The sequence below is a fragment of the Mirounga leonina genome, unplaced genomic scaffold, assembly GCF_011800145.1.
Source record: "Mirounga leonina isolate KUSES-001 unplaced genomic scaffold, KU_Mleo_1.0 Mir_177, whole genome shotgun sequence".
Classification (NCBI taxonomy): Eukaryota; Metazoa; Chordata; class Mammalia; order Carnivora; family Phocidae; genus Mirounga; species Mirounga leonina.
The window spans coordinates 6,465,108-6,487,007 of record NW_023270459.1 but is presented as its reverse complement, the minus strand read 5'-3'; the positions used below and the strand labels follow the sequence as shown (position 1 = coordinate 6,487,007).

The 21,900-nt window shown below is 45.6% G+C and overlaps 3 protein-coding genes across 5 annotated transcripts in view; 1 reads left to right on the top strand and 2 right to left on the bottom strand.

Moving 5' to 3' along the window:
• CEP89 (centrosomal protein 89) overlaps positions 1–7,509 on the bottom strand; it is a 77,638-nt gene extending 70,129 nt beyond the window's left edge. The window contains exons 1-3 of the mRNA XM_035023512.1: positions 7,382–7,509; positions 5,262–5,368; positions 185–343 (exon numbers count right to left, since the gene is read on the bottom strand). Coding sequence (XP_034879403.1) covers positions 185–343; positions 5,262–5,368; positions 7,382–7,420 — 305 coding nt within the window. The 5' untranslated portion in view covers positions 7,421–7,509. The remainder of the gene's footprint in view (positions 1–184; positions 344–5,261; positions 5,369–7,381) is intronic.
• A 310-nt stretch (positions 7,510–7,819) lies between these two features.
• On the top strand, positions 7,820–10,959 carry FAAP24 (FA core complex associated protein 24). 3 transcript variants are annotated; one of them, XM_035023510.1, is made up of 5 exons: positions 7,826–7,922; positions 8,108–8,226; positions 8,341–8,480; positions 8,668–8,820; positions 10,420–10,959. In XM_035023510.1, exons 2-5 carry the CDS (start codon positions 8,121–8,123, stop codon positions 10,693–10,695), a joined length of 675 nt encoding a protein of 224 aa, XP_034879401.1. In that variant the 5' UTR covers positions 7,826–7,922; positions 8,108–8,120; the 3' UTR covers positions 10,696–10,959. The 3 variants fall into 3 exon arrangements, with proteins under 3 accessions (XP_034879402.1, XP_034879401.1, XP_034879400.1); XM_035023511.1 differs by having other exon boundaries at positions 7,820–8,226; positions 8,740–8,820; XM_035023509.1 differs by having other exon boundaries at positions 7,841–8,226.
• Positions 10,960–12,749: 1,790 nt separating this feature from the next.
• RHPN2 (rhophilin Rho GTPase binding protein 2) overlaps positions 12,750–21,900 on the bottom strand; it is a 60,780-nt gene continuing 51,629 nt past the window's right edge. The window contains exons 12-15 of the mRNA XM_035023508.1: positions 21,160–21,236; positions 19,926–20,072; positions 19,483–19,638; positions 12,750–14,111 (exon numbers count right to left, since the gene is read on the bottom strand). Coding sequence (XP_034879399.1) covers positions 13,851–14,111; positions 19,483–19,638; positions 19,926–20,072; positions 21,160–21,236 — 641 coding nt within the window. The 3' untranslated portion in view covers positions 12,750–13,850. The remainder of the gene's footprint in view (positions 14,112–19,482; positions 19,639–19,925; positions 20,073–21,159; positions 21,237–21,900) is intronic.

Here is a 21,900-nt window from a genome sequence, read left to right as displayed (position 1 = left end):
AGTACTAAGCTCCAGTCCTGACCACACGCGCACGCGCACAGAAGCACCCGTGAGCTGGGGCTCCTCCCTCGGAGAAGCCGAGTACTAAGCTCCAGTCCTGACCACACGCTCACGCGCACAGAAGCACCCGTGAGCTGGGGCTCCTCCCTCAGAGAAGCCGCAGAGCCGGCGATATGGTCCTTACTGAAGCCTCAGCTCGGAGGTGGTGGCATAGGGTTCGATGAAACTGTCCTTTTCAACGCAGGTCGTGTCGCTCTCAGACAGGGATCTCTGGCGAGGCTGAGGAATGGCAACGGTCCGGCCGGTCAGTGTTGTTGCTAGGATGACTGCAGCCAGAGCAGATCTAGGCACAAAAACATGCCAGGGAGAAGGTGAGACGCAAACCGGCAAGGCGAAGGCTGAACAACAGGACACGAGAGTTACTGAAGGGTGACCTTCTGTTCCATATTTAGTGCGTAGCTACTGACTACGTGCCCGCCGTCTGTTAATGTGCCTCGTTTCTTTATCACACCAACTGAATGAATGGATATTACTGTCATCTCCATTTTTCCCTAAAACATAAATGACTTGTCCAAGATTTCCTAGCTAATAGGAGATGGGTCCAGGTCCCTAATCTAGGCAGTCTATATTCAAGTAGTTTCCTTTTAAAATGAAAGATCAGAATGGGGGGCAATAAAGGGAGATATAAAAATATATAGAAGATTTTATTTTTAAATTTAATTTTTTTTTTATATTTATTTATTTGACACAGAGAGAGCACAAGCAGGGGGAGCGGCAGGCAGAGGGAGAAGCAGACTCCCCGCCAAGCAGGGAGCCCGATGCGGGACTGGATCCCAGGACCCTGGGATCATGACCTGAGCTGAAGGCAGACACTTAACCGACTGAGCCACCCAGGCGCCCCTTAAATTATTTTTTAAAAGATAAATATTTATTTATTTTATCAAGAGAGAGAGAGCACAGACGAGTGGGAGGGGCAGAGGGAGAGAGAATCTCAAGCAGACTCCTATGTTGAGCGCAGAGCCTGACCCAGGATCTCACGACCCTAAGCCGAAACCAAGAGCCGGACACTTAGCCAACTACGCCACCCAGATGCCCCCCAAAAAGATACAAAAGATTTTAAAGGGCATTTTAAGAACACTTGCAAATTATTCAAAACTATAATACTGGGAAGATAGAGTAATGGATTTACCCTCCCGCTTGAAAAAGCAAAACAAAACAACAGATTTACAACTGTGTCAGCTTACTGCCTGAGAGAATTTCCAGGTCATGGCACAGGGAGGAAGAGCTGAAGTGGAGCCAGGTGGACCTCCTGAGCTGTGGAGACGGAGCTGAGCGTCCAGGAACAGCAGAGCGGACAGAATTTGCAGGACAGAGGACTGGAAAGGAGAGAGCTGAACAGAGAGAGCTCCGGAAATCTGCAGACGGCCCCTGGGTGTTCAGCAAAACATGCCTCAGTGCATGAATGTGAGGAAACTATCCAAGGCTGGGGGAAGAACCATCCACAACAATTAGAGGATCAGTTCCAGGTGCTTACACACGGTTGGGGACAATGCCTGTACCCACCAGACAGATGGGAAAAAATTATAATCTACAGGACATTGAGTACAGTCCTCAGAAAGGTCTTGCCTCAGTAGTGGGGAGTAATTAGCCCAGGATTGAGCACTGCTTCAGATGTATCTAACAAATCATAAAAACAAGACCTAAAAGATCAAATCAGTTCCAAGTAACTTAACTGCATCCCAGAACAAAATTCCAGAAGATTTGTAGGAATACAAAAATATTAAGCACACAAGGTGACCCTTACAACAGTGTCTAGTATGCAATCCAAGATAACCAGGCATGCAAAATTATAGAAAAACACGACCCAAAATGATGAGAAGAATCAACAGAAACCCACTCAGAACTGAATGCATATGTTAGAATTAGCAGAGAAGGACATTAAGATAGTTATAACTGTATTCCATACATTCAAAAAGCTAAGTAGAAACACGAGAGATTATTAAAAAAGACTTGAGCTTTGGGAGCTGAAAATTACACTGTATGGGACAGACAGCAGATTACCCATTGCAGAAGAAAACACTAGTGAAACTGAAGGCAAAACAAGAGAAAATAGCCAAAATGAAACACAAAGAGGAAATAATTTTTAAAAAAGCATCATGAGACATGGGATAAAAAATGCGACTGTTTTATGCTTTAAGCCACTAAGTTTTGGTGTCAAGTGTTAAACGATAATAGGTAACTAATACAATACAGCCTTTTCAACAAATGGTCCTGGAACAACTGGATATCCATATACAAAAAAATGAGCTTGAATCTGTGCCTCCCACACCATATTTAAAAATAAACTCAAATTGGATCATAGACCTCAATGTAAAGCTCCAAACTATAAAACTTCTAGAAGAAAATATAGGAGAAAATCTTTGTGGCCTTGGGTCAGGCAAAGATTTCTTAGATATGATGCTGAAATAATGATCTGTAAAAGAAAAAAATTGATATGATGAACTTCATAAAAATTTAAAAATTCTGCTCTTTGAAAGACACTGTTAAGAGAATGAAAAGACAAGCCACACACAGGGAGAAAATATTTGCAAATCTCATATTTGATAAAGGACTTGTATCCAGAATATATAAAGAACTCTCAAAATACAGTACTAGGAACACAAACAACCCAATTTTTAAAAGTGAGCACAAGATTTGAATACACACTTCACCAAAGAAGATATACAAATGGCAAATAAACACAAAAGATGCTCAACAAACTTAGGTATTAAAGAAATGCAAAATAAAACCACAATGAGATACTACTACACTACTACTCTTAGAATGTCCAAAATTTACATTCATAAGCACAGCTGTGGAGGGAGCCTCAAGAAATATGACCCCTTGGATAGAGAGATCCAGAAATCTGCAAGGAAGGAGTTGGGAATTTCTGATGTGCACATGGACTCCAGGCACAACAGAGCTGCCTGGGCCAAAGGAATAAGGAATGGGCCACACCAAATCTGTATACGGTCGTCCAGAAAGCATAAGGAAGATGGAGATTCACTAGACAAGGTCTATACATTGTTATCTACGCACTGTCACCACTTCCAAAATCCTATCAACAGGCAGTATGAGTTAAAACTGTCAACTAAAATTATGAAACCACACACACACACACACACACACTACTGACCAAATGAAGTGTTGGTGAGGATGTGAAGCAACTGGAACTCATACAGTGTTGGTCAGAACATAAATAAAACCTTTGAAAATAGTTTGACAGTTACTTAACTGTGTATTTATACACCTAGTATATATGACCCACCTATTCCACTCCTAGGTATTTATCTGAGAAAAACAAAAGTGTGTGTAGAAAACAAAGATTTGTGCACAAATGCTCACGGCAGCTTTGTTTTTAAAATAATAAAACGTGAAAAAAACTCAAATATCCGTCCACAGGTAAAAGGAGAAACAAATTGTGACATATTCATTATTCATATGATGGAACACTACTCAGCAATAAAAAGGATGAATTACTGATTTTCACAACAGTATGGATGAATCTCAAAATAATTATGCTGAATCAAAGAAGCCGGTATAATTATTTTGTGTAATCCCACTTGTATAAAATTCTAGAAAATGCAGACTAATCTAATGCGACAGAAAGCAGATCAGGTGGCCAGGAGATGGGGGTGAGGGTGGATTGGGCAGAGGAATGGGAAAGGGGAGAGAAGGACAGGAGGTAGGAATTACAAAGGAATATGGTATGCCTCCTGAGAAAAAACACTTTGAAATATTTTTAGTGTTTGTTTTTTCCGTAAGTACCATGTCACTAACAAGAAGAGCCGTTTATTAGTGTTTACTCCGAGCTGAGGACTGTTATAAGTCCAGAAGGAAACCTGAGGGGATGATGGATATGTTTATTATCTCGATTGTAGTGATGGTTTCATGGATGTAAACATATGTCACAACATGATGCATTTCAAATATGTACAGTTTATTGTTAAGTCCATCATACCTCAGTAAAACTGGTTTAAGAAAGAAAAGACTGTTAAAGTAAAAAATAATAACAATATATTGTGGGATTTATAACATATGGAATTAGAAGGAGCAACAGTAACATGAAGGATGGGAAGGAGGAAACGGAAGTAAATGGCCGTAGGATTCTTATGCTATTACGCTACCCATAAAGCACAGTAACATCTCAGTTTAATTTGAACACCATTTCCTACAAATAAAAAAAATGTAGAAATACACCACATTTGCCAAAGCCTTGTGGACTATTTTGGCTTATAAACATTATAATCCAGGAAGATATTTTTGTACAGCAGAGGAGACAAGAGGTCTTCTAATGAACCTACAGCATGCTTGCCATGAAATGAAATGTGTTGGTTTTCCTGCTTGAGGATGGAAGGTAAAGCTAACTGTCTTGCTATCACTGCGGCCACATAAACATGGAAGCCCTAAAGACACAGAGTTAGGGTTGGTCACACAGACACTGAAGAGCTGGACAGACAGACCCACAGGTGTACAGCTGTGAGACTTCGGACCAATGCGTGACACTTGGGACCGAGCTAGAGAGGCCAACAAGACCTCTCTCAGAGGGTCGTTGAGAGGACAGAATGAAATCATACTTCTGAAGGACTTACAACAGTCCTTGGCTCCGGGTAAACATTAATAAATGGCTCTTCTTGTTAGCAACAAGTGTTTTTCTCAGGAGGCATACCATATTCTAGTTTAAAAGAACACTAAAACAAAGAAACTACCTGTGCATTAAATTCGTTCTTACTGTCAATTCATTGATAAGTGTCAAGCCCAAGCCATGTATCCATGTGTTTTATGGATAAAAAACAGTCTAAAATTCTCCTGCGTCTAAGCCCTTAGAAGGCACAGGCAGGGGTGTTAGGTATAAAAGAAAGCCAGTTCTCTGATGTTGGGAGCATTGGAAGATGGGGGAATCCCAGGCCCTGGAGAGTGAACATCCTTCTTCCTTCCTTCCCCAAAATCAGCTCTTTTAAAAGGCAGACTTGTATTTCAAAAGAAAATTCTGTGCATAATTCAAATTCCTTTCAACATACTATGAACCTATATACTTGGGCTTTAATGCTTTATACCTGGAAAACTACTAATCGCCTTCAATTATGAAATGGGCAAACTCCATACACCTGAAAGGGACAGATCATTATCCCACAGAGAAACCATATTAAGTGCTTCATTATGGAACCATGATAAGCATTTCGAAGGACGTGAATCTAACGGCCTGTTCACCTGAGACTCACCTTGGTCTCTCTGGAGAAGGGTTGGGGCTGCGGGGAGGAGGTGTGCGGGGCACAGCCGGCTTCGGTGCGATGCTGGCTGCAGGAAGGAGGCCATGGATGATGTGTTTCTGCACAAATGAAACCCAGCAGCGTCACTGGTGTATGGGACCACCTGGGTCTTGTCACCACCCTGCTTGGGGCCTGAAAGGGGACACCTGCACTGGCCACCCAGGGATCTAACCCCACCAGGAACCCAGTCCTCCCCCTGCCATCCCCAATTCCTATCTGGCCAGGCAAGTATGCCCACCCAGGGAACACCACTGCAGCTGCCCATTGTGGGGAACCCCTCATCCTTCCCTCCTCAGACAGGCTTCCCTGACCATCCCCCAGAGTCACTCTCTGGGACCTCCAGTCTCACAGCACCACCCCAATGACCCTACTCCCGCACACGCTACCCCACCTGCAGAATGGAAGCTTCCCGAGAGCAGGCAACTTTCTTGTCTTTATCAAACCTGGAACTCAAGCACTTCCCCCATTACTCCACACTGTGTAGAAGCTTAATGAAGATTTTAGACAGTTTACGTCAAAGATGCAGAATAACGAAAACTAGTTCCTACACGCAATGAAAATCAGAGAATCTGGCTTTAGGCAACTGGCAGTCATTCAGAAGTTTCTGAGTATAGCCACTCTCTAGGCACTAGCCATTATTCACACCTACTAGACGCAAAACACCAGGACTGCAATGAAGAAACCTTGTCTTCATCGACAAGGTAATAGAATGTGGAGGGAAAACACCCAAGTACTTATCACGTAACACAGAATTATGGAAAGTGCCAAGGGAAAGATAAAGACAAATTTGGTGCTGGGATGGCACAGGGAGGGAAGGGCTCCTCCAGGTCTGGGGGCCAGCAAGGGGACCTCTAACGTCCCGCTGGAAAAAAATCACAGAGGCATTTAGACTGGGTCATCAAAGATGGCCACTGCTCTCACATGTGGGAAATGAGGTGGAAAAGCATTCTAGGAAGAGGGAACAGCATGAACAATGGACAGAAGCAAGACAGTAGTGGCAGTGTTCTAGAACTAACAAGTATTCCAGTTTGCTGGAATATAGAAGCATCTGAGGAGAGGCTAGAAGAATGCGCTGGGGGTAAGAGTGGGGATTGTTCCCATTTAAGAGTTTTTATACGTGACTAAGGAGAACCTGTGGCTTAGTGAGGAACACCCACCGAAATTGGCCCCTGGAAAGGCTCATCAGGCAGTGGTAGGCATGAAATTGGGAGTAGGCGCCTACAGTGTCAGGGTGGCTATGATAAGGTTGGAGGAGAGCATTCCAGGCAGAAGGGATAGCAAAGGCCTAAACGAATAGAAGAAATGGCTGGAGTGTGTGGCTGTTGGAGGCACTGGGTTTTAAGGAGCACAGCAGCACGATCAGATGTCCAATTTAAGGGGCGCCTGGGTGGCTCAGTCGTTAAGCGTCTGCCTTCGGCTCGGGTCATGATCTCAGGATCCTGGAATCGAGCCCCGCATCAGGTTCCCTGCTCAGCCGGAAGCCTGCTTCTCCCTCTCCCACTCCCCCTGCTTGTGTTCCCTCTCTCACTGTGTATCTCTCTGTCAAATAAATAAAATCTTAAAAATAAAATAAAGTAAAATAAAAGAATGCCCCTGGCTGCCATGCGGAAAACGGTCCTAGGAGAAAGGCAAGACTGGAAGCAGAGACACAGTGGGGAGCTGCAGCAGCAGCCAGGTAGATGCTGGAAGCCAGGGTAGGGGCGGGAACAGCTGCAGGTTATATTTAGTGGGTAGAATCTATGGAACTTGGCTGATGGGGTTACGCGGTGGGTAGCGGAGGGAGGACTCAAGAACGACCTGCCACTGGGGGATATTCAGCAGTGGAGTAGGTTTGTGCGGGCAGGAGTGTTCCCCGACACCGGAGCAAACGTTGCAGGGGAGACAAAGCGACTCCTGTCTCACTGAGGCCGACCCTGGGATAGAGGATGCTTTAGAACACAAAAAAATCAGGGCTTCTCGAGTGGAAAACAACTTCCTTTTGTGCTGCCACCTGGCCTCAACCTCAGGCCAAATCCCAACCCACCGCGCCCCCCCCCCCCCCGTTTCACTCCTGGCCCCCCGGATCTACTTACAAACTGGCTCTTGCGACCCCTGTGAAACCGCTGGAGCATCCTTGCTGCGGGGAGTGGCCGAACCAGGGCTGGACCGACGTGCAGATATCCTCCCAGGCGAGGACCGCTCCCTAGAACCTGAGCCCCTCCCGCTGGCTTAGCCCCAGACGCTTTTTCTACGCAATGCACTTCGCAACAACCTCGTCTTCCATTGGCTCTGCTTTCGCTTCGACCAATCAGAGCTAAGGCTACTCCGCACCCGTCGCTCTTGGCAACCAGTGGTCCCCATTCAAATTCCTCCTGGGCGGAAACAGTGTGTAGTCCGTTCTCTTATTGGCCAGCTCAGGTGTCGATCTCGACGCCATAGCCTATCTAGCGCCGTGGGAGGTGGAGGGCGGGCAGGATGAAAAATTGGCAAGCGCACCTGAGGGAAACCGGAAGTGGCGCGCCGCGGGTGAAAGCTCAGGATCCTCTGGCAGGGGCCCAGGTGGGGTCCGGGCTGGCTCCGGACCAGACTGAGCAGTCGTGCCGCAGACCGAGCGGGGGTACCAGGAGCCAGCAGGTGACGAAAATGAGGGACGCGGCTACCAGGACGGGAATCTCCTGGGTCTTAGACTTTGGCAAATAATTCAGTCTTTTAAAGACACTGCAAGCGGGTTCCTGCCAGAGAGGCCCCGACTTCGAGGGGAGCCTGGGGCGGTGTGCGGGAGAGCCTGCTCGAATGCTGTCTTTTGTTTTCCTTATTAGATCGAGGCCGCCGATGGCCAGGAACCCCTCTGAGAGCACCGGCCCCATGCACGTGCCTTTTGGGCATGTTGTGGCCAACGAGAAGTGGCGCGGGTCGCAGCTCGTGCAGGGGATGCAAGGTCGGTGGGCTGCCCTTTGCATAAGTCCTCTTCTAAGCTTTTTCAAAACGTGCTACCTACTGTCGCCTTTCACCCAGAGCTCACGGAACTCCTTTTTCTTGTCTGTGTTCTAAGGGAAAATTAAAATCGTTTTTGAGGATGGCCTGACACCGGTAGATTTTTACTTGTCAAGCAGATCTTGCATTCTCTATGTCACCGAAGCTGATTTGGTGGCCGGAAATGGCTACAGGAAGAGGCTTGTTCGGGTTAGAAATGTAAGTACTGAATTGAAGACACTGAAACGGAAAATTGACTTCCATCCGCTGCCTCCTCCATCCTCTGGAATAATTTATATACAACCACTGGCCATTCCAAGCATTCTTGGACTGATAGCTTTCTTAAACTGGAAGGTAGTTTTGTTACAAAATGGTTTACTGTTTGGGTTTTTTTCTCCCTTTGAAGTCCAGTAATCTTCAAGGGATTGTAATAGTTGAGAAAACGCAGATGAGTGAACAATACTTCTCGGCCATACAGAAGTTTACGGTGCTGGACCTTGGGATGGTGTTGCTTCCAGTGGCCAGCCAGATGGAAGCATCCTGCCTTCTCATCCAGTTGGTAAGTACTGATTGCTACTCCGCTGCAGGAGCCCTGCCTTACCGACTCTCACCTGACTTCCGGATCTTTCACTCCTGCTGCTGCCCTTGCTACAGTTGCAATCCGTCAGTCCTGTCTACAGTATTCCTCACTTATCTGTGGTCAGCTGCAGTCCAAAGCACATGATCCTTATTTATTTATTTATTTATCTATCTATCTATCTATCTATCTGAGAGAGCAAGGGCACAAGCGGGCAGAGGGAGAGAGAGAAACAGACTGCTGAGCAGGGAGCCTGACGTGGGGCTCGATCCCAGCACTCTGGGATCATGACCTGAGCCGAAGGCAGACACTTAACCGACTGAGCCACCCAGACACCCCGCAGATGATCCCCTTTTTTTTTAATTTATTTTTTATTCTTATGTTAATCCCCATACATTACATCATTAGTTTTAGATGAAGTGTTCCATGATTCATTGTTTGTGCATAACACCCAGTGCTCCATGCAGAACGTGCCCTCCTCAATACCCACCACCAGGCTAACCCATCTTCCCACCCCCCTCCCCTCTAGAACCCTGTTTGTTTTTCAGAGTCCATCGTCTCTAATGGTTCGTCTACCCCTCCGATTTCCCCCGCTTCATCAGATGATCCTTTTTTGAATGAAAACAAAAACCTGATTCTCCATTGTCTTCACTGATTATTCATCTTGGCTGGGCTTTAGAATTTCCTGAGGAACTTTTAAGAACAGCGATACAAGAGCCTTACCTCAGACCAGTTAAAAATCTGAATGTCAGGATAGGGCCTTAAGCATCAATTAATGTTGTGTTGTTGACTTTAAATTTCCCTTTTGATGTGCAGCTAGGATTGAGAACCAAATTGAAAAATGAAGGAGCCCCATGTTGTTCATAGATCACTCTTCCTTCTCCGCGGCGTCCCTTGCTTCATTGTTCCTAACTTCTTCTGATGTAATGCTGTCTATCGTCTGCCTTCCTATATCCACCACTAACTGAAAACCGGATTTCTCCTTTGATAGGCAAGCTCTATCCAGGTCCTGTACCAAGCAGGTCCAGTTTAGTTTTAATTTAATCCCATACTGGGTGCCTGGGTGGCTTAGTCAGTTAAGTGTCTGCCCTCCACTCAGGTCATGATCCCAGGGTACTGGGATCGAGTCCCACATTGGGCTCCCTGCTCAGCAAGGAGTCTGCTTCTCCCTCTGCCCCTCCCCCCTGCTTGTGTGTGCGTGCTTGCTCACTCTCTCGCTCTCTGTCAAATAAATAAATAAAATCTTTAAAAAAAAGATTTAATCCCATACAACTGGATTGTTTCTTAGTGGGCCACAGGAACATGTTTGAATTCCTCAGAGTATGTTTGTGTTGCTTTATCAGCATTCTGAAAATCCAAGTTTTAATAAATTGTTCTTAGTCCTTTGTGTACTCATATGGTTCATCCTTCAATAATTTTGCTGATGCCTGAAAAATTATATTCATGGTGTATGAAAACATTTGTAGTGGTAAGTCAAGCTGGACCAAATGGAAAAGGCAAAACTAAATTTCCATAAATTTTTAAGAGAACGGCCAGTCCTCTAGAGGGCGCTCACGTGCTTTCCCTTTACCATTGGTTTAGGTTCAAGAACAAACCAAAGAGCCCAGTAAGAACCCTTTCCTCAGTAAGAAACGGGCTCAGATCCCTGAGCTATCCCTCCTTCGAACTGTGCAACACATCCCAGGAGTTGGAAAAGTTAAAGCTCCCCTTCTGCTTCAGAAGTTCCCAAGTATCCAGCAACTAAGTAATGCTTCCACCCGAGAACTAGAGCCAGTCGTGGGACAAGCCGTAGCGCAGCACGTTCAAGCGTTCTTCACACGGCCCAGCTGGGACCGCAAGCTACCGGATCTTGTTTGATTTTCATATTTAAAAATGGAGAACAAAGACTTTCCTGCCGCAGCACCTAATGAGTGACTGGGTGAGGCCTACACGGAAGCTGCCAGTTGCCCTGCCTTGCTCTCTGGGTTGGGGCGTTTAAGTTAGTGGGGCTCCCGATAGCCCGGCCCTCACTCTACTAGTGGAAGAGGAGGTGTGGAGGGCACGCCTGTCCATACAGCATGTGACTCTTGATCTCGGGGTTGTGAGTGAGCCCCACCTTGGGAGTAGCAATTACTTAAAAAACAAAATCTTAAAAAACAAAAACAAAAAAACAGGGGCCCCTGGGTGGTACAGTCAGTTAAGTGGGCTCAGATCATGATCTGTTTTGAGATCAAGCCCCGCATTGGACTCCATGTTTAGCATGGAGTCTGCTTGGGATTCTCCCTCTCAAAATAAACAAACAGGGGCACCTGGTGGCACAGTCGTTAAGCGTCTGCCTTTAGCTCAGGTCATGGTCCCAGGGTCCTGGGATCGAGCCCCACGTCGGGCTCCCTGCTCAGCGGGAAGCCTGCTTCTCCCTCTCCCACTCCCCCTGCTTGTGTTCCCTCTCTCGCTGTGTCTCTGTCAAATAAAATCTTTAAAAATAAAAATAAACTAAATCTAAAAACAAAAACGAAATCTTTAAAAAAAGAGAGAGAGGGCCCATGGGGACCTTCCTAAGAGAGTTGAATAAGGGACTCTCAAATTCAACAAAAAGCCGGCCCGGGCATATTGCCCTGTGTCTATCATGGAAAGGTCTAATCAGATTTCAGGAGGTAGATGTGACCATCTAAAGGAAACAAACCTACAATGCAGCGCTGTGCTGTGTACCATAAACCCCTTGTTCCTGGTGGCAGAGCCCGTGTTCTTGCAATGTGGTCTTCATATTACTGTTTTGAGGGTGTTGCCAGTGTAAATAAACAATTGTACTGCCTTTTATCTTCCTTCCTCCCTCCCTCCCCCTTCCTGGTAGCAGCACAGTTTGTCCATAGTCACTGAGCATGTCTTCTCAACACAGCCTGGAGTTTGGAGTTCCCTTTTAAAGGTAGAAAGCCAGTGTGTATGAAGGAGGAAAAGAATGTGTTTGCCAGTGTATAGCCCAACCGTGGGAAGAGACAGAGGAAAATGGCAGGGCAGATGCATCCAGAGAGGAGAGCCCCGCGTGGGGATGAAAAGGTAGTCAGCCACTCAAAAAAGAAATGCACTTAGCCACTCTGGAAAACAGTATGGAGGTTCCTCAAAAAGTTGAAAATAGAGCTACCCTGTGACCCAGCAATTGCACTACTGGGTATTTACCCCAAAGATACAAATGTAGGGATCCGAAGGGGTACGTGCACCCCGATGTTTATAGCAGCAATGTCCACAATAACCAAACTATGGAAAGAACCCAGGTGTCCATCAACAGATGAATGGATAAAGATGTGGTGTATATATACACAACGGACTACTACTCAGCCATCAAAAAAAAAAAAATGAAATCTTGCCATTTGCAATAATGTGGATGGAACTAGAGGGTATTATGCTAAGCGAAATAAGTCAGACAAAGAAATACCATTTACTTCGCTCATATGTGGAATTTAAGAAACAAAACAGGGTCATAGGGGAAGAGAGGAAAAAATAAAATCAGAGAGGAAGACAAACCACAAGAGTTTGTCTTAATCATAGGAAACAAACTGAGGGTTGCTGGAAGGGAGGGGGTGGGGGGGTGGGGGGATGGGGTAACTAGGTGATAGACATTAAGGAGGGCACATGATGTAATGAGCACTGGGTATAAGACTGATGAATCACTGACCTGTACCTCTGAAACTAATAATATATTATATGTTAATTAACTGAATTTAAATTAAAAAAAAATGCCCTTAAAGATGCCATATGTTTTCAAAGATACTAAGGTAATTTGAAACCCCTCTAAGTGCTGTTTTGTGAAATGTTAGTCATTATAAAAGACCAAACCATAAGAACATTTTGTGCATTAGGGTAGAAACAATTTGAAAGAGGAGTGAAATAAGTAGGAAAAAAGTGAAAAAAAAAACAAAAACCAAAAAACCATTAACTCAGGCAAATGAGTATGTTTATTTAAATATTTATACAAAATGTCCCTAACAGTAGTGGATACACTTTCCCAAATATGGTTGCTTCCCTTTTGATATTGCACACTAGAAAATATTTACGTTCTTGTTAATTCTCAAAAATAGATTACAATGCTATTTTTTTTTTAACTGTATAACTTGTACTATGTCAACCGTGAATCTTACAAGAATCACGGCATCATCCACCTTATGTCAAGAGAAATTGACAGGTAAGAATGTCATTTTAAAAAGTCAAATAGAGCTTTAAACTAGAATCATTTACATCTTTACCTTATAAAATGTTTCTAACCCATCTTAAAGACTCTTAAAATATATAATTATGTATTTTCTACTTTAAACAAAAATGTTTTGAGTATCAAACAGCATATTGTCTACCTTGTAGATAGCATCCCCATCTAACACTGCCACTGTGTTAGCAACTTGTAAATGACATCAGACTAGAAGCAACACTGTTCCTAAATTGTGTGTAGTTTTTTTGTTTTGTTTTTATCTGGTAAGTTATGACAGATTTGTCACTAGACTTTATCTGGCAACAGCATTCATATTATGTAGAAATAATCGTAAAATCTTACCATTTTAGGTTCATGAATTCCCCTTAGGAAGCAGTTCTTTGGAACATTTCTTAATAATACTAACTTAGTAATATAACTAAATCGGTATAGTTCCTTGACCTGCCTTAATTTGGGGTCATCTGAATTCCGAGTTAAGGAATGATCTATATTACCCAAGGCTAGAAATGATTACAAGTAGGACCAAGAGAGGGAACCCTATTTAATTCTGATCGTAACTACAAATTGTCACTGCAGCCGTTAAAAATAGCCACATTTTCAACACCATTCTATTTACAATACTTTATATAATAAATAACTTGCAGCAATATGGTGACACTCCCCAATTTCTTGAGGTTTCTTGTTACTTTCATTCATGAAGACCTACCAATTGTGAGTTTACCCAGTGACAAAATGGGATTTGCGAATATTTAGAAATTTTCCACTGTGGCACAAATAGGAAGGCCTGGTCAGCACCGGAGACATCTGGGGCCTGGACGTTTTTTGTTTCCTCACATTAGTACAAAGAACTTTCGGAGTTGAGAAGGCTGAAGGGAGAGGGAAGCTTCTTCTTGACTTGAGGCCTCGCAACCCCAACTGACGGGAGGCACAAGGTGCTGGCCGACTTCTGTCTGTTCTTGTTGGTGCCCCAACTCAAAAAAGAAAGCTTCTTCGAGATTTTCTTGGTTTTATCAGTTTTATCATCATCATCTATGGCTAAACAGATCATGGAGTAGGTTTTCTGCATTCCCACAGAGTATGTTGCACACTTATTATGCTGCACATGGGAAAGACGAAAAACGGTGTTAGAAGTCCTCAAGATAGTTGATAAGTGACTGCAAAGTCTGAGGCTCACATTTTGCACTTACAGAATCCTTTTAAAAATTAAGTTGATATAATTCTGGAACTCGAGTGAATTAACGCTTACATAGAATCTGGTTCTTAAAAACAAGGACAATTTTTAAGGAATAGACTCAGTAGTAGTAATTTAGGCTAGCAGTAGGACTCGCTTTTTAAGGTTCTTATTCTATTTGTAAAAATAAGACTCATGCTCAACAATATGAAAATACATATACTAAAGAGTAGGGCATCCCTCGCACCTTGACTTCCAGGCCTTTCCCCTGAAGTAAGCACGATGACTATTCTGCTTTTATTTTTTTAAAAAAATTATTTATTTATTTATTTGAGAGTGAGAGAGAGCATGAGCATGGGGGAGGAAAGGAGGGAGAGGGACAAGCAGACTCCCCACTGAGCACAGAACCTGATGCAAGACTTGATCCCAGGACCCTGGGATTCTGACGGGATTGTGGCCTGAGCCAAAGGCAGATGCTTAACTGACTGAGCCACCCAGGTGCCCTCTGTTACACTTTTAGAGATGATGTTCCGATCCAGGTATTGATGTGTGCATAGGTATACGTCACCGTTTGTCTTTCCCGAAAAGGAAGACACTACACACTGGTCTGCCTCTTGCTTTCTTCACTTAATGAACATACCTTGGATTTCAGTCCATGCCAGTAGGTACAGATCAACTTCATTCTCTTTATAGACAATATGGAATCTGTGGTGAGGATACTAGTAACCTTTCCCCCCTATCTTTTAAACTGAGGAAATATACATAACCTAAAATTGGCCCTTTTAACCACTGTCAAGGGTACAGTCCAGTGGCATTAAGTACATTCAACTTCTGTGCAGCCATCACCACCGTCCACCTCCAGAACTTTCTCCTTTTCCCCAGCTGAAACTCTTTGCCCAGTGAGCACTACTATTAACTTTTAAAGGATCGTGTAGGGTTCAAATAGGAAAGTGCAGATACTTTTCCAGAATCTTCCATGTGGGTTATCCCCTGCTTCCAAGGTTTGCCTAACATTGGAGTTGCTTTGTTCACCAAATGTTTACTGAACATCTACTATGTTCCAGGCACCGAAACCAGGCCTTTAAATATACGTACTACATATCTAAAGTGGTGGGGGATGATAGTCATCATAGAAATCAAGGCATTTGAGAGGTGGGACAATAAAGAAGGGAAGGGGTATTCACTCTAAACTGTCCCTCTCGAGTCTGGATCCTTTGGATGAAGATGTCTCTTCCTTTTCTGTAAAACTGCCATTTACTCCCAGCATACTCTACAAGACATGCATGCGCGCTCCCATTAAAAACAATAATAAATAGTCCTGGATGTAGATTTCATGCCTGCAAACACTTTTCAACCTTAACCTGCTTAAACTCCATTATGCATCTTTATGACCATTCTCTTATAAACACCCTCGATCCTCTCCCATACTTCAACCAGCGAATGCCAAGTCTAGTTAAACTCCACCCTCTGCCTCCCCCCAGGCCTGTACCCAAAGGGCTGCCCGTTACTGGGGGATGTTTACCAAGCCGACTGGTCTCCCTTGAAACCCTAACCCTGGCCTCAAACCTCTACAGGGCACCTCATTACCTGGTACTCCTAAGGCTGTCCTAGTAAATTCATTCCTTCTCTCCTAGATGTCTCCTTGAGGCCCCACACATGTCCTCCTGATAGTACTGTGCTATACTTAATAGCATCTGTTCCTAAGGACAAATCCTTCTGTGTGCCTGATTCTCACTCCCTCCTCCCGGTATGTCCTCCATCCTGCACTCCTGCCTCCCCGACCTTTACTGTGTTATCGATACCCACACATACCCACACGACTACCACCACCACCCTTGAAAAGCTTCCCTTTTCCCTATGTCCCCCTCCCAGCTCACGCCTCCATGTCTGCTCCCTTCCTGCCACTCCCCTTTTTTCTTGTCCTCAAGCACCATGCTCCCCATTACCCATTCTCCAAATAATCCAGGCACCCCTCTGACTCACAGCAATAGGGAGCCCGGTTTGAGAGCCTGGCACTCATTCCACTTTGTACAAATGAGGAAACAATCCTAGGGAGGGTACTAACTTGCTGAAGGCCACACAGCTGGTTTCCAGCAGGCAGGGCCCAATTCCAGGCCTGGGGTCTCTCCGCTACATCAGCAGTATTCCAAACGTGCCCCATGGAGGAGTGCCGGGGGTCCCCACCGCAATCCAAAGACTGCGGAGCAGATCATCTGTTCAGCTAGGTCCCTGGGCTTTATTCTCATTATCTGGTTTTGTTTGGAGCAAAGGCCCAGCAGTTAAAAACTCGGCGCTCGGTTGCCACTGTCTAAGGCCTCGCTGGGTGACAAGAATAACCCTATCATGGTTATTATTACACCTCTTGTGAAAGACACGTATCCCATGCTAGGCACCACCTCGCCATCTTCCTGCAGCTCAGAACCAGTCCCTGATGCCCATGGTCACCACGGGCGATAAAGCCAGGATTCCTTTTCACGCAGTCTGCATCTAGAAAGTCTTGCTTTCTACGTCTACCTCAGCTCCTTCAGAAGCCTGGCTCCAAGTTATTACAGAATGGAAAGACAAACCTTTCTCCTTGTAAAGCCACACCATGTGCTGGGCAACGCACGCATGCGCGCGCCCCAACCCTCTGGTCCTGAGCCCAGCTCTTTTATTTATCCTGCTTTTGGACAACCTTCTTTTGTTTTTGGTTGGGGCCCTGATCCCTTGCCCAGCAATTCTATAGATTCTGCCCCTAAAAATTCCATTTCTCAATGATCCCTTCCCCCAAGATGCTCTGTGAGTCCGACTTCATCTTCTTTCATTTTTAAATGGAGATATAATTCACGTACCTTAAAGTTCACTATGTTAATACCACCCCGTGGCTTTGAGTCTATGCGGAGTTGTACAAGCACCACCACCACCTAATTTCAGAACAGTTCTTTCCCCTCCCAAAGGAAACCTTAAACCCATCAGCAGTTACCCCCCAAGTCCCTGGCAACCTCTACTCTACATTGTGCTTCTATGGATAAGCCTGTTCTGGACATTTCTTGTCAAAGGACTCACACGATCCATTCACTTTCCAGGCCTCTCTCATCAGCGTTGTTTCCATCTCTCCATGGGAAGTGTCCCTTTGTCCTGCTGTCAAACATAATAAACACAACTCCATCTCTTAACTGTACTCTACACAATCGACCGTTTTCTCTTGGCAGGATTTTCTTCTCTCGATGCCAGAAGCTTCTTTTTACCCTCTCTGAGTGCCGCTCCGCAACTTCCTTTGCGCCTGCTTCTCTTCTAACCGACCTCCAGATGCTTGCGGTGTCTCCAGGTTGAGTCCCTGACCCTCAGCCCCTCGTGGGTAATTCCATTTACTCTCTTCACAGCTTTAAATATCATCTCTGTGTTGGTGATTCTCTGATGTTTATTTCTAGCTCTGACTTCTCCCTTGAACTGAAGATGTGGACATCCAGCTGCCTACTTCACATTACATTTGGGCGTCTAACATCATGTGAAACATTCACGGTACAACTGTTTCCTCTCTCCTCTCCCTCCCTCGCCCTCTTCCCCGTCATTACAAAAAACGGTGCCTTCGTTCAAGCCCAAACCCGGGGAGTCATTTTTCTCTCCAGGATGTTTTTTACACAAATCATCTACAAACCTCTGTCAGCTCTACCTCCAAAACCACATCTCGGGCACATGCACCTCTCCCTCCCTCCGCCGTCACCCGCCCTAACGTCAGCTGCTAAGCTCGCTGGCCCGGGCACCTGCCCTAGCCAGCTCCCGCTACTGCCGCCCAGCCAGCCTCCAGGCAACAAGACGTAAGACGTCCTTCTGAAATAAACATCATTCCCCTTCTCGAGAGGCTCAATGGCTTCCAAACTCCCACCGCTGCCTACGAGGCCCTGCCTCCCTCCCACCTCGCTTCCTGTCACTCCCTCCCTGTCACCATGTTCCAGCTGGAAGGCCTTCTTTCAGATCCTCCCACAGGAGAAGCTTCTTCCTGCTACAGGGACTCTGCACCTGTTGGTCCCCCTGCCCAGAAGGCTCCTCTTGCGCCTCCTCAAATGGGGGTTTCATCCCTGTCACTCATTGTTTCGGTACAAGCCCTCTCTAGAGGAGCCTCTCCCGCCTCCAGACGTTCTTTGCTTTTTTGTTTTTTTTTTTTTTTAAGATTTTATTTATTTATTTGACAGAGAGAGACACAGCGAGAGAGGGAACACAAGCAGGGGGAGTGGGAGAGGGAGAAGCAGGCTTCCCGCAGAGCGGGGAGCCCGATGCGGGGCTCGATCCCAGGACCCTGGGACCATGACCTGAGCCAAAGGCAGACGCTTAATGACTGAGCCACCCAGGCGTCCCCCACCTCCAGACGTTCTGTCACGTTACACATCGTATTTTCTGTACTGTACTTATCAGAATCACAACCACGTATTTGCGTATTTAGTGCCCGCTCTATGGGGGCAGGGACCGCATCAGACTAGATGAACCATAGCTCTAACACCAAGGGAGGGCCTGACACACACAGATGCTCAGTCACTATCTGTTGAATGAATACATGAGTACCGTTATGGAGGGAAGTGTCTAAGGTACCATTCTGTACCATTTCAGTATTTTTTTTTTACCATGAGTACATATTACTTTTGTAATCAAAAAAGAACTTAATCAGGCAGTGCCTGGGTGGCTCAGTTGGTTGACCATCTGACTCTTGGTTTTGGCTCAGGTCGTGATCTCAGGGTTGTGAGATAGAGCCCCGTGTCCGGCTCCACGCTCGGCGGGGAGTCCGCTTGGGATTCTCTCCCTCTCCCCCTACTGGTCCCTCTCTCTCTGCCGCTCACTCACTCTCACGCTCTCTCTCTCTCTAAATTAAATCTTTAGGGATGCTGCGTGGCTCAGTCAGTTAAGCATCTGCCTTCAGCTCAGGTCATGATCTCAGAGTCCTGGGATCGAGTCCCACATCGGGCTCCCTGCTCAGCGGGGAGCCTGCTTCTCCCTCTCCCACTCCCCCTGCTCATGCTTGCTCTCTCTTTCTCTCTTGCTCTCTCAAATAAATAAAGTCTTTAAAAATAAATAAAAAAATAAAATCTTTTAAAAAATTGAGAAAAATAAATCAAGTGGTTCTTTCATCTACAGCATTTTTTTTTTACAGTTTTCCAATGATCTCTGGCCCCAGGTGAGCACATCCCAGCAAGGACGAGTTTAGGAGTCCAGTCGTCAGGTCACCAATGCAGGCAGGAGGTGCAGGGCCTGGCACACCCCTGGGGCTGGACTCACGCCGGCTTCACTCTACAACTCTGTTTCCTGCCGGCCTGTCAGCACTCACCATGGACGAGGTGAAGTCCAGCAGGCTCACGATCTTCATCTCCACGCCGTCCCTGCCACACGCCTTCAGCAGCCTCATGACCTCACTCACCGTCAGCCACTTGCAATCCACGTCTTGAATGGAAACGATATAATCCCCTTCCTTGGCCCCTGCCAGCTACAAACATAGGATTTACAGGAAGGTCAGTGTTCTATTCATTCCAATCCCTGGATCAGTTCCCAAGTACATGAACAAAATCGACAGCACGCGTGAATCCTTTGCTCTTTGGGCAGGTAGCACCCACAAGAGGCCTTTCACAGTCAGACCTTTTACACAAAGGAATCCTAAATTCATTCCTACACCCAGGTAGATTTATTTGGGTAGCTTTCTTCGTACGTGACTGGTCTGACTGCTTCCAAGGCAACGGTGAGTTTTTCTCCTGATCTAGAGAGGCACACGCTTACCGCGGCAGAGCAGTGAGGATCCAGGAAGTGGACCTGAACGGGGGAGTTTCCTCTCAAGGTGAACCCCAAGTCCCCTTCTTCTGCAGTGAAGTGAATGCTTCGAGGAGGCGTCCATCTCTTGTTAGCCGAAAACACCGATAGGGGGCCCTTTGGAACAGAGCATCATTAGGTGTAGGATCTGAAGGCTGAATCAGGCACTTGAAAGCTACAGGAAATGTCACCTTGTCCTTGCAGATGTCACTCGGCCTTGTTCGGAGACCAATGACACCACTAGGGACAATACGTGCTACAGCAGTCAAACAAGAACATTAACTGCCATTTTCTCTAAAATAGCTAATATATTTTAAAGAAAATGTTGGGGTTTTTTTTAGATTTTTATTTATTTGACAGAGAGAGAGAGAACACAAGTAGTGGGAGTGGGAGAGGGAGAAGCAGACTCCCCACTAAGCAGGGAGCCTGACACGGGGCTCGATCCTAGGACCATGGGATCATGACCTGAGCCGAAGGCAGACGCTTAACCGACTGAGCCACCCAGGCACCCCAAGAAAATGTTCTTTAAAAAGTCATCTTAGGGGCGCCTGAGTGGCTCAGTTGGTTGAGCGTTCAACTCTTAATTTGGGCTCAGGTCATGATCTCAGGGTCCTGGATTGATTCCTGCATCAGGCTGTGCGCTCAGCACGAGTCTGCTTATCCCGCTCCCTCTGCTCCTCCCCCTGCTCCCATGCACGCACTCTCTCTCTCTCAAATAAAATCTTGGGGCACCTGGGTGGCTCAGTCGGTTAAGTGTCTGCCTTCAGCTCAGGTCACAATCCCGCCATCCTGGGATCGAGTGAATCCTGCACTGGGCTCCCTGCTCAGCAGGGAGCCTGCTTCTCCCTCACCCCTGTGGGGCTCCCCCTGCTTGTGCTCTCTCACTCTCTCAAATAAATAAATAAAATCTTAATAAATAAATAAATAAATAAATAAAATCTTTTTTAAAAACCATCTTAATATCAAGTCTCTAATTTAAAAAGTCTAATAATATTATTAGGGCGCTGGGTGACTCAGTCGGTTAAGCATCCGACTCTTCATCTCTTGGCTCAGGTCTTGATCTCAAAGTCATGTGTTGGGCTCCACAATGGGCATGGAGCCTACTTAAAAAAAAATCTAAAATGATCTAAAAATAGCCTTTTACAAACTTCCAACTTGTATGAGCTGTCCCCTTGAGTCACTATGAAATAAGCATTCAACATACCAGCTTCTGGAAGAAGTCTGTCACTGTCACCTTGGAGAATTGTGGCAATATAATTTCAACCTCTTGCTCAGTTTTAGCTGGAAAAGAATATTAAAAGGAAAAGCGTAAATGTTTCTGTAACTGAAAGTGATCCTTGAAAACTCAAGCCTAAGTCTTTTTTCCAAAGGGAAGAGAAGCAGACCTTTCTCCTGGTCTCTTGGCCTTCCTCTTGGTCTAGACAAGTAGTACAGAAGATGGACTGCTGGTCAACCCCCTGGCCCAGTGTCACCTGTACCTTCCATCTGGGTACCTGCCATGAGCCATACCTTGCTGTGGGGCCGGGACAGAGTAGTGACAATCAGACACATCCCCTGCCTTCAAGAAGCGTACATATATTCTAGCAGACTTCCTTTGGCACTCATGAAACCCGACTAAGAAGTCATCTACATTTCAAGTGTGGCTATTACAGGAGGAAGTACCGTGCCTCTCAGCACACAGTCCTGGGTGAGATGAGCGTCCTCTTTTCATCATTCACGTGTGAGATGAGGATTTTAGTGGGATGTCAGTTTGTCAGGTCGTGTCCACTGAGAGCTTAAATCTCCACCATCCTATTCATGGGAGGCTCAAGCCAACCCTTACCACGAGGCTAGTCAGCTCCTAACACAGGATCCCAGAACAGGCTAAGTATACAGAAAGAACAGCATAAAAAGAAAATCTGAGGAAGAAGCCTGATCCTGCCAAGGTAGAACACAGCCCTCTACT

Bases quoted from the DNA above. Each gene is read 5' to 3' on its own strand.
- FAAP24 (XM_035023509.1), top strand. From the start codon at position 8,082: ATGCTGTCTTTTGTTTTCCTTATTAGATCGAGGCCGCCGATGGCCAGG. The intron at 8,227-8,340 runs GTCGGTGGGCTG...CTGTGTTCTAAG, and splicing joins GCTCGTGCAGGGGATGCAAG to GGAAAATTAAAATCGTTTTT. The intron at 8,821-10,419 runs GTAAGTACTGAT...CCATTGGTTTAG, and splicing joins CCTGCCTTCTCATCCAGTTG to GTTCAAGAACAAACCAAAGA.